Consider the following 19,010-nt stretch of genomic DNA (forward strand, 5'->3'; position numbering starts at 1 on the left):
AAGCACTGACGTTTTGTACTTTATAGCCCCATGCTCATATCACAGTTTAGTGAGCATGGGCTACAAAGACAGGAACTTCACTGCACCATTTCCAAACTTTCTGCTACTGGAGATGGCTAATGAATTTGATAAGTTTGTAGGCTTTACATTCAAACCCAGTTTTCTAATTTATGTTAGTGACTTGAAGAATTTGCATTAAAACTATAGAACAACAAACTTTATGGATTATTTTTTTCTATATTTGTTGCCCATGGTTTTATACTGTTTCTTCACATTTTAATTTTTATGAAACTAGAATTCAGAAATATTAATTGTCTTTCCACACAGCAAAATTAATTAAATTGATGAACAGCACTCTAAGAGTAAATGTGCTTATTCACAATCCAATGGAAAGGACTTCATAATCTCAGACTTAGATTCTACACAACTTCCTTTGCCTCTTCTCTGTGGCCTGAGAAGCTAGTCCCATATGCCAGATTCACTCCAGAGCATTCAGCCTCCTTTTATTGAACAGAATATTTTTAAAGCCACTGTGCTGATGGCAGAGGACAAAGAAGGGACTGAATTGCACCCTTAGTGCTCTTGCAGTTTGCATAGAAGGGAATACTGTGTAGTACTCTGACAGTGACTTCATTGCTTCTGAGTCTTACTGAGTACGGGACCAGAGTCTTTGGTTTTATGGTCACAAGTGAAGTTGTCTTCTCTGGTTGCAGTGTTTCTTGAACACCCATTTTAGCTGTATCCTGAAGAGAGCACGAGAGCTCAACAATAAAGTGGGAAGGCGATTGTTTCTCTGTATGAAATGAGACTGATTAATTTGGCTGCTTTGTTTTATTAGGTGAGGATGGAGCCAATGTAGGAGAAGATGGGAAAACAAAGAAACACCAGAAGGATGATGAAGAACAAATTGCTAAATATCGACAGCTCTTGCAGGTTATCCAAGAAAAGGAAAAGAAAGGAAAAGAAAATGATATGGAAATGGAAATCAAGTGGGTTCCAGGTGAGAATTAGATATTAAAATACAAGTTTCTTCTGAATACATTTAGATGTAATAATAAAGCATACCTTTAAAAAAACTTTTATTTTCCAGAAATGTTCTGGTAAGAAAATGGTATTTAATTCACCTCATAACTAACATTTTATTCTCTTTTTTCTATTTAAAAGAAAAAAATGTTCCTCATACATTTTGATCATATTCTTTCCTAGATCCTCCCTACGTACTATCCACTCAACTCTATGTTCTCTCTCCAAAGAAGGAAAGAAAAACAATTCAAAAAAAAAAAAAGGAAGAAAGAAAGAAAAAACAAATTGAAAATAAAATAAGTAAAATGGCCAAGTGTGGTGGCGCACGCCATTAATCCCAACACTTGGGAGGCAGAGGCAGGTGGACTGCTATAGTTCAAGCCAGCCTGGTCTACAAAGTGAGTCCAGGACAGCCAAGGCTACACAGAGAAACCCTGTCTCAAAAAAAACAAAAAGGAAAGGGAAAAAGAAAATAAGTAAAATACACATACATAAAAAATAAAATGCACAAAAGACCATGGCATCTGTCTTGTGTTGGCCAGCTATTCTGGGGCCTAGGGCCTGCCCTAGCATACCCAGTATCATTCCATTAGAGAAAACTGGCTTTCCCTTTCCCAGTAGGTATCGATTGTAATTATCTTCTTGGCTAAGGGTAGGGCTGTATGCACCTCCCCTTTCAATGCTGGGATTTTGTCTGATGTGAGCCTGTACCAGTCTTAGACTCTCCATCCGTCTCCGTGACCTCATATGTGTGTCAGTCTTGTTACGTCTCGGAATGCTCCTTTCCTGGAGTTACCCATCCCTTCTGGCTCTTAAAATCTTTCTACCTCCTCTTACTCATAGATTCCCTGAGCCTTGGGATGGGGAGTGGTGGAGAGCATTTTATCCTCTTTCCAGCTTACATTTTTTATTAGTTTCTTGTTTTTATTAACTACAAATTATTCCTGTCCAAACTTAAGCATAGACCTTTCCTACGTTTGATTCCTCAAATTAGAATACTGAAAGTTGAAACTAAGTACCCGTGTTTTCTTGTTATTGCAATTCTTTTCAAAAACTATAGTTCTCAAGTGATCCCTTATGTCACCCTTATTGTTTTTTCATTCATAAGGTTTCACTAACATAAATTATATGTTATTGAGTGTTCCAGCTCAGTTTTTCTATAGTTTAAAAAATGTGGAGTACAATGCAAATTTTAAAATGTCAGACCTAAAGATAGACAAAAGCTAGCATAAACAGAAGTTGTCATATACAGTGCACATTTACACACACACCAATAGTTACAGATATCTGCATGTACTTTTTCAAGTAGTAATACTTACAGGCTACTGCTATTACATGTTACTGTTCTGGTGAATTCATTTCAATATCTTGTACATACACAACACATGACCTGTTAATTGCAGATACACCATCTTGTATACCTAAAATCATATCTTAATGACTAAATAAAGACCATGTAAACAGTTTTCATTTTATATATATGTTCAGGGCAGGTGCAGTTTCAAGATTTCTTTTTAATAGTTTTTGTTGAAATTGGTAGGTGTAGAATCCATGGATACAGCTGGGCATTTGGGAAGCAGAGGCAAGCAGATCTCTGTGAGTTCAAGGCCAGCCTGGTCTACAATATTGAGTCCAAGACAGCCAGGGCAACACACGGAAACCCTGTCTCAAAAAACAAACAAAGAATCCACAGATACAAATTTTGTCCCTGTCATAGTGACAAATTTTGATCTGTGGTTTTCTTCAAATAGCCTTGCTAATAGAGTAATAGACCTCGTGAAGTGAATTAGGAGCTATACCTCTTAGTGTGTTTTTTATCTTGACTTTTTCATTTCTGGATGGAATGTTAATATTAGCTAAAAAAAATTTTAAATTCTACTGCCCTTACTCAACTATGGCTTACGTAAGTTCCCGTTCCATTTACCATTTCTCTGTTGTCAAATGTTTAACCATATTTCTAATCTTTCACTGCAGTAGACTATGGCATTTAAAAGACACAGGACAGTTTCCAAATCCACAAATACTGGTCTCTTCTAAGGCCTTTTTGCTTTCATCCCTAGCCAATACCTGGCTTGTTTTTTTTCGGGCCTTTTAATTTAAAAACTTTTTTTTAACAACAGCCTTCTTTAGAAGACCAGTGAAGAGCATCCGTGCCATAGTAAGAAGCAGTCGCTGGCAGTCAGGCTCATACTAGTCAGTCGTGTGACTTCCTCTTTGCACATGCTGTAGATCAGTCTGTTGTTCTTCCAGAGCTACTGAAACTGCCATTATCAAAAGATCAAAGCTAAAGCTCGGGTGCCAGCTGTCTCAGCCTTCCTAACGCTGCTGCCTTTAGTACAGTCCCTCATGTTGGGGTGACCTCCAACTATAAAATTATCTCATTGCTACTTTATAGCTGGGATTTTGCTGCTGTTATGAATTGTAACATAAAGGTGAAAGGATCTTAACTACTGGTTTAAGATGTTATACATAATCTATTTTATCTTTTCTCCTAACTTGAGCTGTTTTTCATATAGTAGCTTCCCCAAAATAAAAGTACCAGGAAGGGGCATGGGCACTTTCTGTGTCTTGAGGTTGCTGTCAGATTTCTTTTCCAAAATGATACATCAATTTATATACACTTCCTTCAATGTTCAGTAAGAGTGCCAATGCAAGGGAATTACCACTATTTCACATTTTACTGAACAGAGGGAATTGATTTTCTTAGAACTGAATACATCAATTCAAAACATTTTAAAAGCTCTATACAGACACATGTATAAATATTCAATCTCTCCCTCTCTCCCTCCCTCCCCCCCTCTCTTTCTCAGTGTGTGTGTGTGTGTGTGTGTGTGTGTGTGTGTGTGTGTGTACACACCTATATGAAGGTAGGTGGTGTTTGAAGGTCACAGAACAACTTGCAGGTATCATTTTTCCTCTTTCCAACATGAAGATTCTTAGCATCAAACTCAAATTGTCATGTGTGAAGACAAGTACATTATCTACTGAGCTATCTTGCCAGCCCAACCTGAATTTTTAAAGGCTTCTTTCTGATAGGGTGTTTTTACTGTAAACACCTGTTGTATACATGCATATGTGAGTGTAATGACCAAAGGGATCTCTTTACATATTATATGTGGTGTATGGGTTTACAAATTTGAAGAGTAGGACTTCAATGTTTTGAGACATTTGTGAAGGTACATTTCTTTTTTTTCTTTTAAGATTTATTTATTTATTATGTATACAGTGCTGAAGAGGGCACCAGATCTCATGTATAAATGGTTATGAGCCACCATGTGGTTGCTGGGAATTGAACTCAGGACCTTTGGAAGGGCAGCCAGTGCTCTTAACCTCTGAGCCATCTCTCCAGCCCATGAAGGTACATTTCATGTCATGTGTATTTTCGTAGATTTATCTTAAGAAATAGAGGTTTTCAGTAACTATGAACCTGTGGGCTTCTGTGTCTTATACTTAAGTGAACCGGAAAAGACTGGTACAGAATGTATTATTTATTGTTTCTTCTGGGGCTTCAATCTCAAATATTAAACTCTTCTGAAAAATAAGTAATCTTACTCATTAATTCTTATTTGAGTGTGCTGTGCTTTATTATTTGAAGGAAACTTTACTTCATGCTATTTAAACTTCTGCCCTTTTACATAGAGTATAATTGCATGTGGCATTAATCCCTAAAGTATAAAGTCCGAGGGAAATAGGGAACAGACGCCACTCCTTGAAACCCAGTGTCCCTGGGCTTGACTAAGGCAAAGGACTACATTCCTATGGAAATGTAGTGATTCAGCCTTTTTAATTAGGCGATGTAGAAACAATTAGAAGACTCTTGAAAAATTTATAATTTCTTAGTTTTGTTTTTGTAAAGTAGCATATTCTATTGGATGCTGTGTAAAGTTTTTGTCTGACTCTCTAGAAGTAGAGATGCGTATAATTAGCATTATCTAATTATCTGATTAGTGAATGTGCCTCATGCTGTCTTACCCAGCAGTACTCGTTCCCCTTTCTTCCTGCCTTGGGCAGGGATACAACTCTTTTTCTCCACTTTGTCTGGCCTCCACTTTTCTTTCTTTGTTTTGTTTTGGGGATGCTTTTTGGAGAGTTGGTTGGTTGGTTGTTTTTTGTCATTTTGCTTTTTGGTTTGGCTTGGTTTTCAAGAGGGTTCTCTGTGTGCCTGTAGACCAGGTCACTCTGTAGGCCAGGCTGGCCTCGAACCCAGAGATTAACCTGCCTCAGCCTCCCGAACGCTGGGATTAAAGGTGTGCATCACCACTGCCTGGCTACTGCCTCCACTTCTCAAAGTTTCTTATTCTGTTTTATTCTAGAGTCTTGTCTTTGTGTTCCTGCTCCCCGTCTTTCTTTGGTCTCTGTTCTTTTGCTGTCTTCTATGAGGAAGTTTATACATACATCAGGGACAACATATATGGCTATTAATTATTCATTGTTTATTCAGAAACAATGTTTTGAATCAGTTGTGCATTCATTTTGTTAGCTTTGATCCAAACATTTAATTTTCTGACATCTTAAAACCTGTTCCCTATTTATTTTTGGCTATATCTCTATTTCCATTTATTGCCAGTGTATTCATTATTTGAAATATATTCACAAAATGTTTTGTTTAAAACTTTTTTAAAAAGTCAGATGTTTTAAATTTTGAGTTGAAGGCCAGGGATATAACTCATTGATAAAGCAGTTGTCTAGTGGAACCCTGGGTTAAGCCCATGGTATCATTGAGGGACGGTGGTTACAGCATGGGATGTAGCTCAGTGGCCGAGTCCTTGTATAGCTTGAATGAATTCCCAAGTTTTTCCTCAGAACCACAAATCTTTAAAAAAAAAAAAAAAAAAAAAAAAAGCCTCTCCAACTGCCATACTAAAAACAAGTAGCCTTGGGCTGAAAAAGAAACAAGAGTTGAGTTGAAAGGAGAACATCAAATGGAAAGCATGAGTTTAAAAATGAACTAAAATAATAGCCGGGCGTGGTGGTGCACGCCTTTAATCCCAGCACTCGGGAGGCAGAGGCAGGCGAATCCCTGTGAGTTCAAGGCCAGCCTGGTCTACAAAGCGAGTCCAGGACAGCCAAGGCTACACAGAGAGACCCTGTCTTGAAAAAAAAAAAAATGAACTAAAATAATTTGCAATTTTCCTTCTAGTTTGGTGAGAGAAAAGAGAGTTTATATGGTAACTACAGAGTCACGTAGCTATTAGGTGATTAGACTTTTAAAACTTAACCATCCAGTTCACAGATTGGCTGTAAAAGCTTTGTAAAGTCATAAACTGAAACTTCACCCTCTCAGGAAATAGCATTTGAATTGTTTGGGAACTGCGTGATAAAAACGAAAAGCAGGAGCTAGAGTGACGCCTCAGCAGTTGAGAGCATTGGCTGCTCTGGCAGAGGGCCTGGGTCCCAGCGCCACGCTGTGGCTCACAGGGCCTAACTTCACGCCGTGTGGATCTGACGCCGTCTTTCTAGCCTCAGCGGCTCCTGCCCAGATATGATGCACACTCACACACGCACACACACACATTAAACAATCTATAATGTGAAGCAGTTTCTAACACATTTTCTCTGTAGAGTTGCTAGTCAATTTCTCAGTTTCCTAGATTATTGAAAAGACTATTTTCTTTATTGATAATATTAAAGTGAAAACAGAGGATACTTTTCATGCTGATTATCTTACATTTGGTGTATATTTCGTTTACATTTTTCTAGTGTTTATAAGATCTGGAATCGGAAGAGTTTTGTTTTGTTTTTTAAGAGTTTTAATTTCTTTAGACGCTAATACAATTACATAACTTTCCCCTTCTCTTTCTTATTTTCAAACCCTCCCGTATACCCGTCCTGGTTCTCTTTCAAAATCATGGCCTCTGTTTTTTAGTAATTGTTGTTATATAAGAGACAGAGACAGAGTGGGGGGATTCTTCTCCTTCCTCCAGTCCCCCGTTTTTCAGTACAGGGTATCCTGGCTGTCCCAGACTTCTTTTGTAGACCAGGCTGGCCTCGAACTCACAGAGATCTGCCTGCCTCTGCCTCCGGAGTACTGGGATTAAAGGTGTGCACCACCACTGAGGGGCTCCTATAATAATCCTTAAATATAGAAAAACAGCCTGTTCGTTCTGTATGTTACTTGTACATATGTTTTCAGGGCTGACCATTTAGTATTATTTAACCAATTGCTGTGCTCTTCCATGGGGAAAACTGTTCTCAGTGTTCCTTAGTTGCCTCCAATTTCTCTGTGGCGGTTGAGGCCTCCTGAGCTTTGGTGTTGTACTTGTTTAGGCTGTCAAGTTGGTGAGGCTTTCGGGATGTAGCTTCTGACATTCCTAAGAAACAGTGTCACGGTAAATTCCCAGTTCCTCTACCTCTTACAGCCTTTCCTCCCCCTCTTCCACAATAATGCCTGAGCCTTCAGTGCAGGAGTGGCATTGCAGATGCATCCTTGGGACAGGCTCTGCTATTGCATTTTGATCGGCTGTAGTTTCCTGTGATGGCCTCCATTTGTTACAGCAAGAGGTTTCCTTTATATGGGTGAGGACTACACTTATCTATGGGTATAATGGAAGATTCAGAATGTAGTCAGGGATTCTGCTGGCTTAGTAAAGTAGTTGGTTGTAGGTTCTCCTCAAGAATACATGAGTTCACTATCCCTGGAGAGTCGCCTGGTTTCTAATATCAGGATTGATTTCTCTCTAGTTGAGTTACGTTTTTGTTGTTGCTGCTGTTGTTGGGATTTTTATTTTATGTATCTTGGTGCTTTTGTGGTAACAAAAATGAATAGTGATAAAAGGAAAGGTACTGCTTCTGAGGGAACTGTTCTTAGATCAGGCTGTGCTAGTGATGCTGTGCATATTGCAGGTTAGATTGAGGAGTCAGTCTCCATCATAACCTCTTTCCTAGAAGAATAAAATTTACTGTCAATGTATGTTAGGAAGCCAATTCAGAATGTGCTGTATCGGGTTCCTGGCTTTTAAGGTGTGTTTACTATCTATGCCAAATTAGACTTTAGTGCGGTATAAATGATGTGGTTGTCTTGCTTAATTTTAATTCTTACTTGGAAATAATTGAGTACTGTAGTCCTGAAGAGTATTTTTCATCAGCTGAACATTCTTCTACCATTCTCCTCTTAAAGTCCTAGGTTTTCTTCACCTTTTCCAACTTCTCTTCTAGAAATTTGTGTTTGATGTGTTTGATTAACTCTTAACTTCCGTGCCTTCTAATCTGCACAGTTTGCTGGGTAATTTCTTCAGTTTTGCTTTTGTTTCATTAATTCTTTCTCTAGGAGCCAGGCGTGGTGGCACATGCCTTTAATCTCAGCACTTGGAAGGCAGAGGCAGGAGGATCAGTGTGAGTTCTTGGTTAGCCTAGTTTACAAAATGTGTTCAGGACAGCCAAGGCTACACAGAGAAACTCTGTCTCAAAAAACAAACAGACAAACAAACAAACAAAACTTTCTAATATATTTGTTTTAACTTGGACACTTACTTGATTGTTGTTGTTGTTGTTGTTGTTGTTGTTGTTGTTGTTGTTGAGATGGCACCGTCTCCCTGATCCCCTGTGACTCTTTTTTTTAATATATTTTATTAATTTATTCATATTACATCTCATTGGTTATCCCATCCCTTGTATCCTCCCATTCCTCCCTCCCTCCCATTTCCCCCTTTCTCCCCTCCCCTATGACTGTGACTGAGGGGGACCTCCTCCCTCTTTATATGCTCATAGGGTAGCAAGTCTCTTCTTGGTAGTTACTTGATATTTTTATCTCCAGAGTTGCTTTTTTTTTTTCCTCCAAACTTGTCTCATCCTTCTGATAGTCTAATCTCTTAATTTCCTCTTTTGCCTTTTTAAGTGCTGATTTTATATTTGTATCTCAATTTCCTAGTCCATGATTCTGCCTTGCTGGGTTTGTTTCTCCTTACTCTAGTTTATCAGGTTTTCATTGAGACCCTCTTGTCTTGTCTCTTCCTTTTCTTACAGGGACCCTGGAGCAGAGGACCTTCTCACAGACAGTGTTTGTCAGGGGCCTGGGGGCGTTTCTAATCCAAGACCTATCTAATTTTTGAGTTACTGTATTTGGGACCACACAAGTAGTATGAATTCTAGCCACAAGTCTATGGGTTTGTGGGCTTGTGGTTACAAAGTCTCTGAGGAGAAATGTATTTTTACTCCCACTGCTCTCCATGTACTCCCCCTGAACTGTAGGGGGAGGGTCATCATCTACTGGGGGCACATTTAAGGATCCTGGGACCTCCCACCATGATCAGACTCCAAACTTAGTCCCCCAGCTCCTTGGCTGGCAGCCCATAACAACCCAAAGTCCATATTAGACCACATGAGCTTAGCGTGTATCCCCAAGGAAAACGCCCTGCTTCTGAACTACTCCAGTATTCTATTCACACTTCCTTGTTGAGACTTGACTCTGGAGTTGTCTTTGTTTCCTTATATCTTTGCCACTCATGTAAAAATTTCATTCATTTTCTACCTTGCCTGTAAGTGCATAAAAATAGCAATAGAACAAATAATTTCTCAGTCTTTGCCATTAGTAAGTTAGCAGAATGGCCTTCCCAGACTTGGCCAGAAGTTAGTCTGCTAATATGAGGACAGCTTGGTGTTGCTGTGATGACAAACCTGCTTGAAAGGCAAGAAAAACACACAAATACGCTTGAGACAAACATGAGACACAATAGTTCTGTAATGAAGCCCACATGTCGTGTATTTGAAGTCAGTGTTGTAAGAAGGAGGCGTAGGGGACAGGGTAAAGTTAACACCCTGGAAGTGGAAGCCATCGCTTTAAGGGAGACGGAAAGGGGACTTAGAAAAAGAGGAAGATAACGTAAGTCCTAGAGAAATGTAAAGCCTTTTCTGCCAGTGAAATAACTTTAGGTGATAGCAGCAAAAAGTATCGTCTATCCATTGAGTACTTTGGGCATACCTTCCATGGATAATTTTTAGATGTTTGCGGAGATACACATTTATGTCAATAGAAGTTAATTCCCAGTCTAAGCATCTTTCTTAGACTGATCCTTACTATCCTCATTTTAGCTCTGTTTTCACATAATAGATGTAACAGGATTCTAACAGTATTGAGTACAAGCAGAGAACATTTGTTGGCTCTGGCTGATTGACAGCTTTAGCCATGTGCTGTTGTTTCTGAAACTAGTTTTTCCTTTACTTCAGTTCCATGTGTTGTTGTTCCTAGTCAGTGGGTGGGACAGATTTGAACCACTTTCCTTTCACTTTCTCGATCTATAGACTTTTATAAGATGTGTGCTGGATGCCAGGACTCTCATTGCTATTAATCGGGGCCCCTATTATATAAGTAAATGTGTCCCTCCTTGTCCTCACACCTTCAGGAGTAATATGTTAGTTGGAAGAGGTGCCTTGATGGCAGGGTTCCTCGGGACATGGCTGGTGGTTTTCCTCTATAAAGCTAAAGCCGGTACCCAGAATGAGTTCCACATTTGGAGTTTGGTGTTCGTGATGGTGGTTAGTAACATTTTAAAGCTTTTGGAATTGAGTGCTACATAGTCTAATATATAACACCAAAAAAATTTTTACAAGATTGATATGTAAGTGTTCATAAAGATTCCCAATGAGTCATAAGCCCATATTGAAGTAAAAAGTGCCAGTTTTGACCTATATGAGAACTCTTAAAACATGCATTTTGTTTTTATAAACAAAGCCTGTAATAGTGCCTACTTGAGTTGTTTTAAATCATTGTATCTATTCTTTGAAGATGCTTCAAATATTTCATGTGGATAAGGTCAGGAGGAATGTATAGTCGTCTTGAAGATTTTGTAAGAATATTTATGAGTCTTTTTATATGCATAGAAACTGCCAAAATAGTTCTGAATAGATTGTGCTTATTAAATTATTATTGTTATATTGAATTATCTACAGTTGTGGTTAGCTTTAGAAGGGGCTTTTCCCTTATTTGTGGGATTATTGATATCTTTAATTTAGAAGTCTATGAACAAATGCTTAAAGTTGGATTTTTTTTTAATAACAAATTTGTACAAAACTAAAAGCAGTTATAATGTTTTTCAAATCACATCATGGCTTCTCTTAAATGAGGCTAAACTGACTCCGAAGAATGTTCTTGTGCGTTTGCCAAGAGACTTCTGGGATGGGCATAATTTTAAGAACTAAGAACATAAACAACTGTGATCGTGTGGCAAGAGATTGAAATGACCTCATGGTGACAATGAGAACAAAGCGTTTTTAAGTTATCGTGGTGGTGTGTTAATTCATTGCAATATGTTTGTCATTCTTCTATTTTGGTGTATTAAGTGAGAGCCAGGCCCCCACACACAAAAAAAAAGAAAGGGAAAGAAAACTACAAGCCGACTTGAACTTAAGATATTGTTTCTTTGTTGTGAGAAACAAACTGAGTTCCAGATAAATGTTATTTTCCAAGGATAATCTTGCATGAATTATTCTAGAACTAGTGGTCCACAAAACCACTCACTCCTGTCTCTAGACAGAAGCTGTTGAGACCTTAACATTTTGATTCATTTTCTGTTGGAAATAATATGTTGTAAATATCAAAGATCAAGCACTTGGCAGGAAATAAGAATCCTTCCCTCAAAACAGATCGAGACAGACGTGTTTATTAAGTACTTACTGTGTGTTGGAGACTATGCTAAATATGATGGAATGTGAAAAATGTGACTATGCTGTTTTTAGTCTACAGAACTGGCATATGCAGGTGAAAGTTAGAAAGTAGAACTGTATAATAAAATGATAAATGTATTGTTATTTTTTATTTATATGTTATTAATATAAAGCATGTTTTAAAGTGCCAGACAAAATGACACCTCACTTACATGATGCAAATAATCACATAACCACCTTTCAAAAACCTAGCTGAAGGTGGTGGTGGCGCATGCCTTTACTACCAGCACTCGGGAGGCAGAGGTAGGCGGATTGCTGTGAGTTCAAGGCTAGCCTGGTCTACAAAGCAAGTCCAGGACAGCCAAGGCTACACAGAGAAACCCTGTCTCAAAAAACAAACAAAAACAAACCCAACAACAACAACAAAACAAACCTTAAAAAAAAAATAGCTGATCATGGTGGCACTTGCCTTTATTTCCAACTCTTGGGAGGCAGAGGTAGGTGGATCTTTATGAGTTCACATCATGATTTCCAGGCCAAACTTTGTCTCACAAAAATAAATATAAAATATCTTTAAAGATTTAATTATCATCTAATAATAGTATGTCTTTGATTTTGAGATTAGACTGATTCTATGCTGACCTGCATGTGTTATGCCATCTTGTTAAATGAAATCAACTTGTTTTATCAGAACTTACTGCCTTCTTCTATCTGAGGATCTCACCTTGTGTTCCCTAGGTATATTACTGTTTTATTTGAGGATCTGTATATTTCTCCTAAAAACTGTTTAGTAATATGAACTGCTTTCTCATAAAGAATGTGTCTTAAAGATTTATTTTATTTTTACTTCATGTGTATGAGTGTTTTGTCTGCTTGTATATTTATGCATTCATTCCATGCCTGGTGCCTAAGGAGAGCAGAGGAGGGCATTGGGTCCCCTGGGACTGGAGTCACAGGTAGTTTTTAGCTACCATATGAGTGCTGAGAATCGGACCTGAGTCCTATGAAAGAGCAACCAGATTTCTTACCTGCTGAGCCATCTCTCCAACCCCAGATACATTTTTTAATTAATGATTGTATTTCTGGTTTGACGTCAGAGCTCCTACCCTCAGTATGTCATAAAAAACAACTTGGGAGTACGTGTAACTTAATTAAGTACTTGTCTAGGGCCTAGAAATGTTGAGTCTTTGCCTGGCAGCCAAGAAATGGACCTGAGAGTTCACCTGTGTCAAACTAGCCTAGAGAGCACTGTTCTAGTAGTTCTATAGATGTGGACATCTACCAAGTATTTTGAAGTTCAAAGAGGGGGAAAGTGCATTTGGGAGAGAGGACTTGCATACATCTAATCTCTACCAGATTTTTTTTGCATACTGAGACCAAAAGTAAAATTGAGTGACTAAGTGGAGGAGTGGGTAGAGCCTAAAGCTGGCCAAGTCCTCACTACTACCACAGTAAAGAATACGTGACTACTTCGATGTCATCTTTGAAGATAATGGTATTTATTTATTCATCTATTTTTGTTAGAAATTTTGGAGGACATGGTTGGAGGTGGAGCTTTAAATATTTATGTGTCATAAAATCCATCTCTTAAAAATAGCAAATGGCTAGGCATGGTGGCACACACTTGTAATCCAGTCTGTCAGGAGGATCACCACAAGTTCAAGGCTTGTTTGACTTACATAGTAAGTTGGGGACCAGCCTAGTCTGTGACCCTGTCTCCATATAAACAAAATAAAATGTAACAACGAATGGAATGATTCAATATGGTCATCTTAGTAAAGGCGTGGCCGATCTAGTTCATCTTCTGAAATACATTTAAACTGCTGTAAATGCAAAAACAGCCCTGGAAATGATGCTGTCTTATTGCCAGATATTTTTTTTGGCTTTTCGAGACAGTGTTTCTCTGTGTAGCCTCAGCTGTCCTGGACTCACATTGTAGACCAGGCTGGCCATGCTTGCAGAGATCCACCTGCCTCTGCCTCCCTGAGTGCTGGAATTACAGGCGTGCTTCACTGGGCTGCCAAATGCTTTTTTTTTTTTTTGGTTGTGGGCCTAGCCTTTAACAGCCTTTTTAAAGTGCTAATGTAATAACACTAAAGGATATATGAGGCAAGAGCAGAATATAAGAGCAAGAGCTTTAGAGATGAACCATGAAACCGACAGCACTGGAAGAACTGAGCTAAGTAGCCTCCCCAGCCCTGCAGAATGCTCGAGCAGTGACGCGTGGACTCCTTCAGTTTGCGTCACTTGCAGTGCCCTGGGAACACAGGCTTTCATTTGGATGACAGGAAAAACTAGAGGTGATTTTGCTTATTAGTTAGTAGTTGCAGCCTGAGATCTTGCTCTAGAAGTTTTCTTTAGTCAGTCTTCACCAAAAGGCGGAGAAGCAAGAGTTAGAGGCTCAAAACAAGTTCAGAGAGGGGAAGGTTAGATCTAAGTAAATGTTCAGGTTTCTTTTTCCTTTTTTTTTTTTTTTTTGTTTTGTTTTGTTTTGTTTTGTTTTGTTTTTTTAATTTTGTTCACTTGCTTTGAGACATTTTTTCTGTTGTATACTTCGTTTGGACTTAGACTCAACAATCTTCCTTAACCTTGAAGCACTGGGATTATAGGTATAGCCACCATGTCTAATAATGGGTTTTATTAGTCATGATGTATCAAATTGCTCTATTTGTTCATTTGTTTTTATTTCCTTTGGCTGTTAGCCCCCCCCCACACACACACACACACACCACTCTTTCTTTCATTGGAAGTAGGATTTGTCAAGGTTAGTTACCTGTCGTTTTGTGGTCTTGGGACATTACAGATACTCAGTGTATACCTATTTGCGTAAATTATGTTTGTTCTCTTTTGTATTTTTAAGCTTTCAACTGATCGGAGATACACCATTTTAAACTAAACTATTTGGATTTTGTTTCTTTTCTAGGTCTTAAGGAGAGTGCAGAAGAGATGGTCAAAAATAAGTTGGAGGGGAAGGATAAGCTGACCCCTTGGGAACAATTTTTAGAGAAAAAGAAAGAGAAGAAAAAATTGAAAAAGAAACAGAAGGTATCCGTGCTAACTGACCAGGTGTTTCCTGAATACCAGCTTGATATTCGAAGGTGCTTCGCACCCACTGTTATCTCAAAGTGCCTTGTCTCTGTGACAGAACCTCAGCCATGTGGTCCACAACGCTCTCCCCAGGGGTAGGCCAGTGGGTTTGAACCAACACACTCGTCTACCATGAAATAATTGTTGGACTTCTATTGTAATGAAGTGGGAAACTAGGATAAAAGCCCTATATCCTTGATATGCAACCTCTTTTTACTTCAAAACTTAGCCAGTTAGATGCTATTAATAAAATAATTCCACAAGTGATTAAACTAGCAATTTCTGGCAAGATTTTCGAGGTGAGTCAGTATGGAGTCAGTAAAATAGTCACTCTGAGACTTTAAACAGCATTCTGTAAGCTTTGGGCTTTCCCTTGTACTTCTGCTTTTTTCTTTTTTCTGGTTATTGTTGTTTATTCGAGACAGGGTTTCTCTATATAACCCTGGCTGTCCTAGAACTCTCTTTGTAGACCAGGCTGGGTTTGTTGTTGTTGTTGTTGTTGTTGTTGTTGTTGTTGTTGCTGCTGCTGCTGTTGTTTTTCGAGACAAGGTTTCACTGTGTAGCCTTGGCTATCTTGGACTCACTTTGTAGACCAGGCTGGCCTTGAATTTAACAGCTATCCGCCCACCTCTGCCTCCTGAGTGCTGGGATTATAGGCATGTGCCACCACAACTTGCTTCAGCTTTTTTTTTTTAATTTAGTTAAAATATAGTTATGATTTTCCCCTCCTCTTTTCCCTTCATGTCATCCCATTCAAATTCATGACCTCTTATTCATTATTGTTCTTACATATTTATGTTTTTAGAGCAGACCACATGATGTTCCATAACCATTTGGGGTGTTCATCTCTAGGGAAGACTAGTTCTTCCTCTGTGAGAAATGTTGAATGTCCTGTAGCTCTTCATCTCTGCACTGTGCCCTGTGGGATTTCACCCTTCTATTCTGAAGTGTCAGCATAGTGCTGTGTCATTGTTCCCGCACCATATTGTTGAGATCGAATGAGTGTAGTTTCCCTGTCATATCTAGAAGACAGAGTCTCCCACTTACCTCACTCAATGTCCTATTTTTTAGTTCCATCTATTTATCTGTGAAGTTCGTGATTTTATTTTTCTTTACAGCTGAAGAGTATTCCATCGTGTATATATGTCACCAAATTCTTACTCATTCATCAGTTAAAAGACATTTAGATTGCTTCCACTTCCTAGCTGTTGTGAGTAGCGCAGCAGTGAACATGGATACCATCTGTGGAGTAGGATGGCGAGTCCTCTTAAAGGGTCCACTTTTCTCCACATCCTCTCTCCAGAATCTATTGTTGATTATTTTGTTGATCCTATCAGTGGGTAGAAGATTAAAAGTCAGTTACTTTAATTTGCATTTCCCTAATTGCTAAGGGTGATATGTTGTGGGTTTTGTTTTGTTGTTTATTTGGTTGGTTGGTTGGTTTTGGGGGTTTGTTTGTTTGTTTTGCTTTGTTTTGTTTTGTTTTCAGATTTCTTAGCCACTTTTATTTCTTTTTGACTATTCTGAATGCAAATCATCTGTCAGATAGATAGCTGGCAAAGATTCTCTTCCGTTCTGTAGGCTTCCTCTTGACTCATTTGTTTATTTCTTTAGCTGTGCAGAAGCTTTTTAGCTTTATGAAGTCCTACTTGTCAGTTGTTGACTTTAATTCCTAAGCAAATGTCCTGTTGAGGAAGTCCTGCCCCACATCCCTGTCATGTAGGATGCTGCCTATATTCTCTTCTAGCTGCCCCAGTCGTGAGCAGAAGTGTTATGATCTCTTTCTCTGCGTTTGGTGGTGGTGTATAGAAGACAGTTGAGTTATGTAAGTTGATCCTGGTTCCTGCCACTTTTCATGATTTTTTTTTTTTTAATGATTTCTAGATGTTTTCCGGTAGAATTTTGGGGATGGGGATCTCTTTATATTATACCATCTACAAGTAGGAATATTTTGTTTCTCCTTTTCTTATTTTTATCTCTTTAATTTCCTTCTCTTGCTATTATTACTCCAGCTAGTGCATCAAGCACAGGGATAGTAAACACCCCTGTCTTGTTCCTTATTTCAGTGGAATTTCTTCAAACTTTTCTCCATTTAGGATGGTGTTGGCTGTGAGTTTAACATATATAGCTTTTATTATGCTGAGGCATATTCCCTCCAGTACTACTCTATCTTGGATTTTTGCTATGATGGCATGTTGGATTTTTATCAAGGCTTTTTCTGCATCTACTGATTGTGTAAGTTTTCTTTTAAGTCTATGTGATTTGTTACATATACTGGCTTGCATATGTTGCACCGTTCTTTCATCTCTAGGATAAAGCTAACTTGGTCATGGTGAGTAATCTTTTTGATATATGTCCATCTTCAGCTCTCAAGTATTTTATTAAGGATTTTTTTTAACCTTTGTTTATCACAGATATTGGCCTGTAGATTTCTTTTTCTGCTGTCTTTACCTGGCGTTGGGATTAGAGTGATATTGGCATGCATTGTAGTGGGAGTTTGGGAGTGGGAGTTTGGGAGTACTTCTGTTTCTATTATTCTTCAAAAATTTCAGAAGATTGGCTTAGATCTTTGAAAATGTGAATTTATTTGGACCTGAGCTTTTTTTTTTTAACAGAACTCTTATTAGTTTTTCAATTCATTTGTTATGAGTCTGTTTAGATTGGTGTAACTTTCATAGTTTAGATGACTCTAGAAATTCATCCATTTCTTTTAGATTTTCCAACTTAATGGCATATGGGTTTTTTAATTTTTCCCTTATAATTGTTCTGATTTCTTTTGTGTGTATTGTAATATTGTCCTGTTTATTTTTTATTTCATTAATTTAGGTCCTCTCTTACATTCTCTTGATCAGTTAGACCAAGGGTCTGTCAACCTTGTTTATCCCCTCATAGAACCAGCTCTTAGATTTGTTGATTCTTGTGTTGTTTTCTTTGTTTTGCTTTCACTGGTTTCTGTTCTAATTTTTATTATGTCTTACCATCTACTGGATTTGTTATTGTTTTTCCAAATTTTTCAGTTGCATCATTAAGTCATTTATTTGTGCTTTTTATAATTTTTTACTGTAAGCACTAAGGGCTATAAAATCTCCCTTGCAGGACGGCTTTCAATGTTTCCCAGAGATTTTGTTGCACTGTGGCTTTATTTTCTTTCAGTTCCAGGTTTCTTGGTTTCTTCTTTGACTCATTCCATTTCCAGTAGTGAGTTTACTCTCTATGAGTTTGTATACTTTCTGGAGATTTGTTTGGTATTGATTTTTAGCTTTTATTTCACTATGGTCAGGTAGGATACATGGAATTATTTGAGTTTTCTACATTTCTTTTGAATTGTTTTGTGTCACATGATATGGTCTGTTATAGAGAAGCTTCCATGGGCTGCTGAGTAGAAGGCATGTTCTCTGGCGTTTGGGTAGAATATTCTTAGATATCTGTTAAGTCCGTTGGATGTATAATATCATCTATGTCTCATGTCTCTCTGTTTATTTTTTTGTCCAGATGACAAAGGAAATGGGGTGGTGAAATTACCTACTGTTATTGGGCTGATATAAGTCTGTTTTTTAATTATAATAGTATACAGGAAGTTGGGTGCACCAATTTCAGTACATATTTGTTAGATAATAATATCGTATTGCTTAACTGTACCCTTGATTAAAATGAAGTGCCCTTTATCTCTTTTGATTGGTTTTCGTTTGAAGTCTATTTTGTCAGCTAGTAGGATAGTAACACCTGCTTGCCTCCTGTTCTTTCTGCCTGGAATGCTTTTTCCACCCTTTCACTGTAAGGTGGTTCCTATCATAAAGCTGAGTTTCTTGTAGACAACAGAAAGATAGACTGTGTATCTTAATTCATTTAGCCAACCTGTATCTTTTGATTGGAGAGTTGAGACTGTTAATATTTTAAATTTTTGGATGGTATGTGTTGATTGCTGTCATTTTACAGTTTTTTTTACTGTTGTTGGTTGGTTGTTATTATTGTATGGTTTGCATTTGTGTTCTTGGTTGTACTTATATTTCATTAATTATACCTTCATTTGTCTTTCTAAGACTCTTGTCTATGTTTACTATTTACTTACAAGTATTATTTGTAGGCCTGGTTTTCTGGACTGAAATCTTTTTTGTATTTGCAAGACAGCGTTTTCTTTGTGTAGCCTAGACTGCCCTGAAACTCACTCTTTAGAACAGGCTGGCTTTCAACTCATAGAGATCACCTGCCTCTGTGTCCTGAGTGCTGGGATTAAAAGTGTGCATCGTCACCGCCCGGGTGGACATGAATTCTTTTAGCTTATTTGTGTTATGGAAAGTTTT

The 19,010-nt window shown here is 38.1% G+C and overlaps 1 protein-coding gene across 1 annotated transcript in view; it reads left to right on the forward strand.

Annotated features, from left to right (window-relative positions):
- ESF1 (ESF1 nucleolar pre-rRNA processing protein homolog) overlaps window positions 1-19,010 on the forward strand; it is a 58,194-nt gene that overhangs the window by 23,877 nt on the left and 15,307 nt on the right. The window contains exons 9-10 of the mRNA XM_084774556.1: window positions 839-1,000; window positions 14,546-14,667. Of these exons, the coding sequence (XP_084630682.1) occupies window positions 839-1,000; window positions 14,546-14,667 (284 nt within the window). The remainder of the gene's footprint in view (window positions 1-838; window positions 1,001-14,545; window positions 14,668-19,010) is intronic.

Source organism: Acomys minous (assembly GCF_964271855.1).
Source record: "Acomys minous genome assembly, chromosome: 3".
Taxonomy (NCBI): domain Eukaryota; kingdom Metazoa; phylum Chordata; class Mammalia; order Rodentia; family Muridae; genus Acomys; species Acomys minous.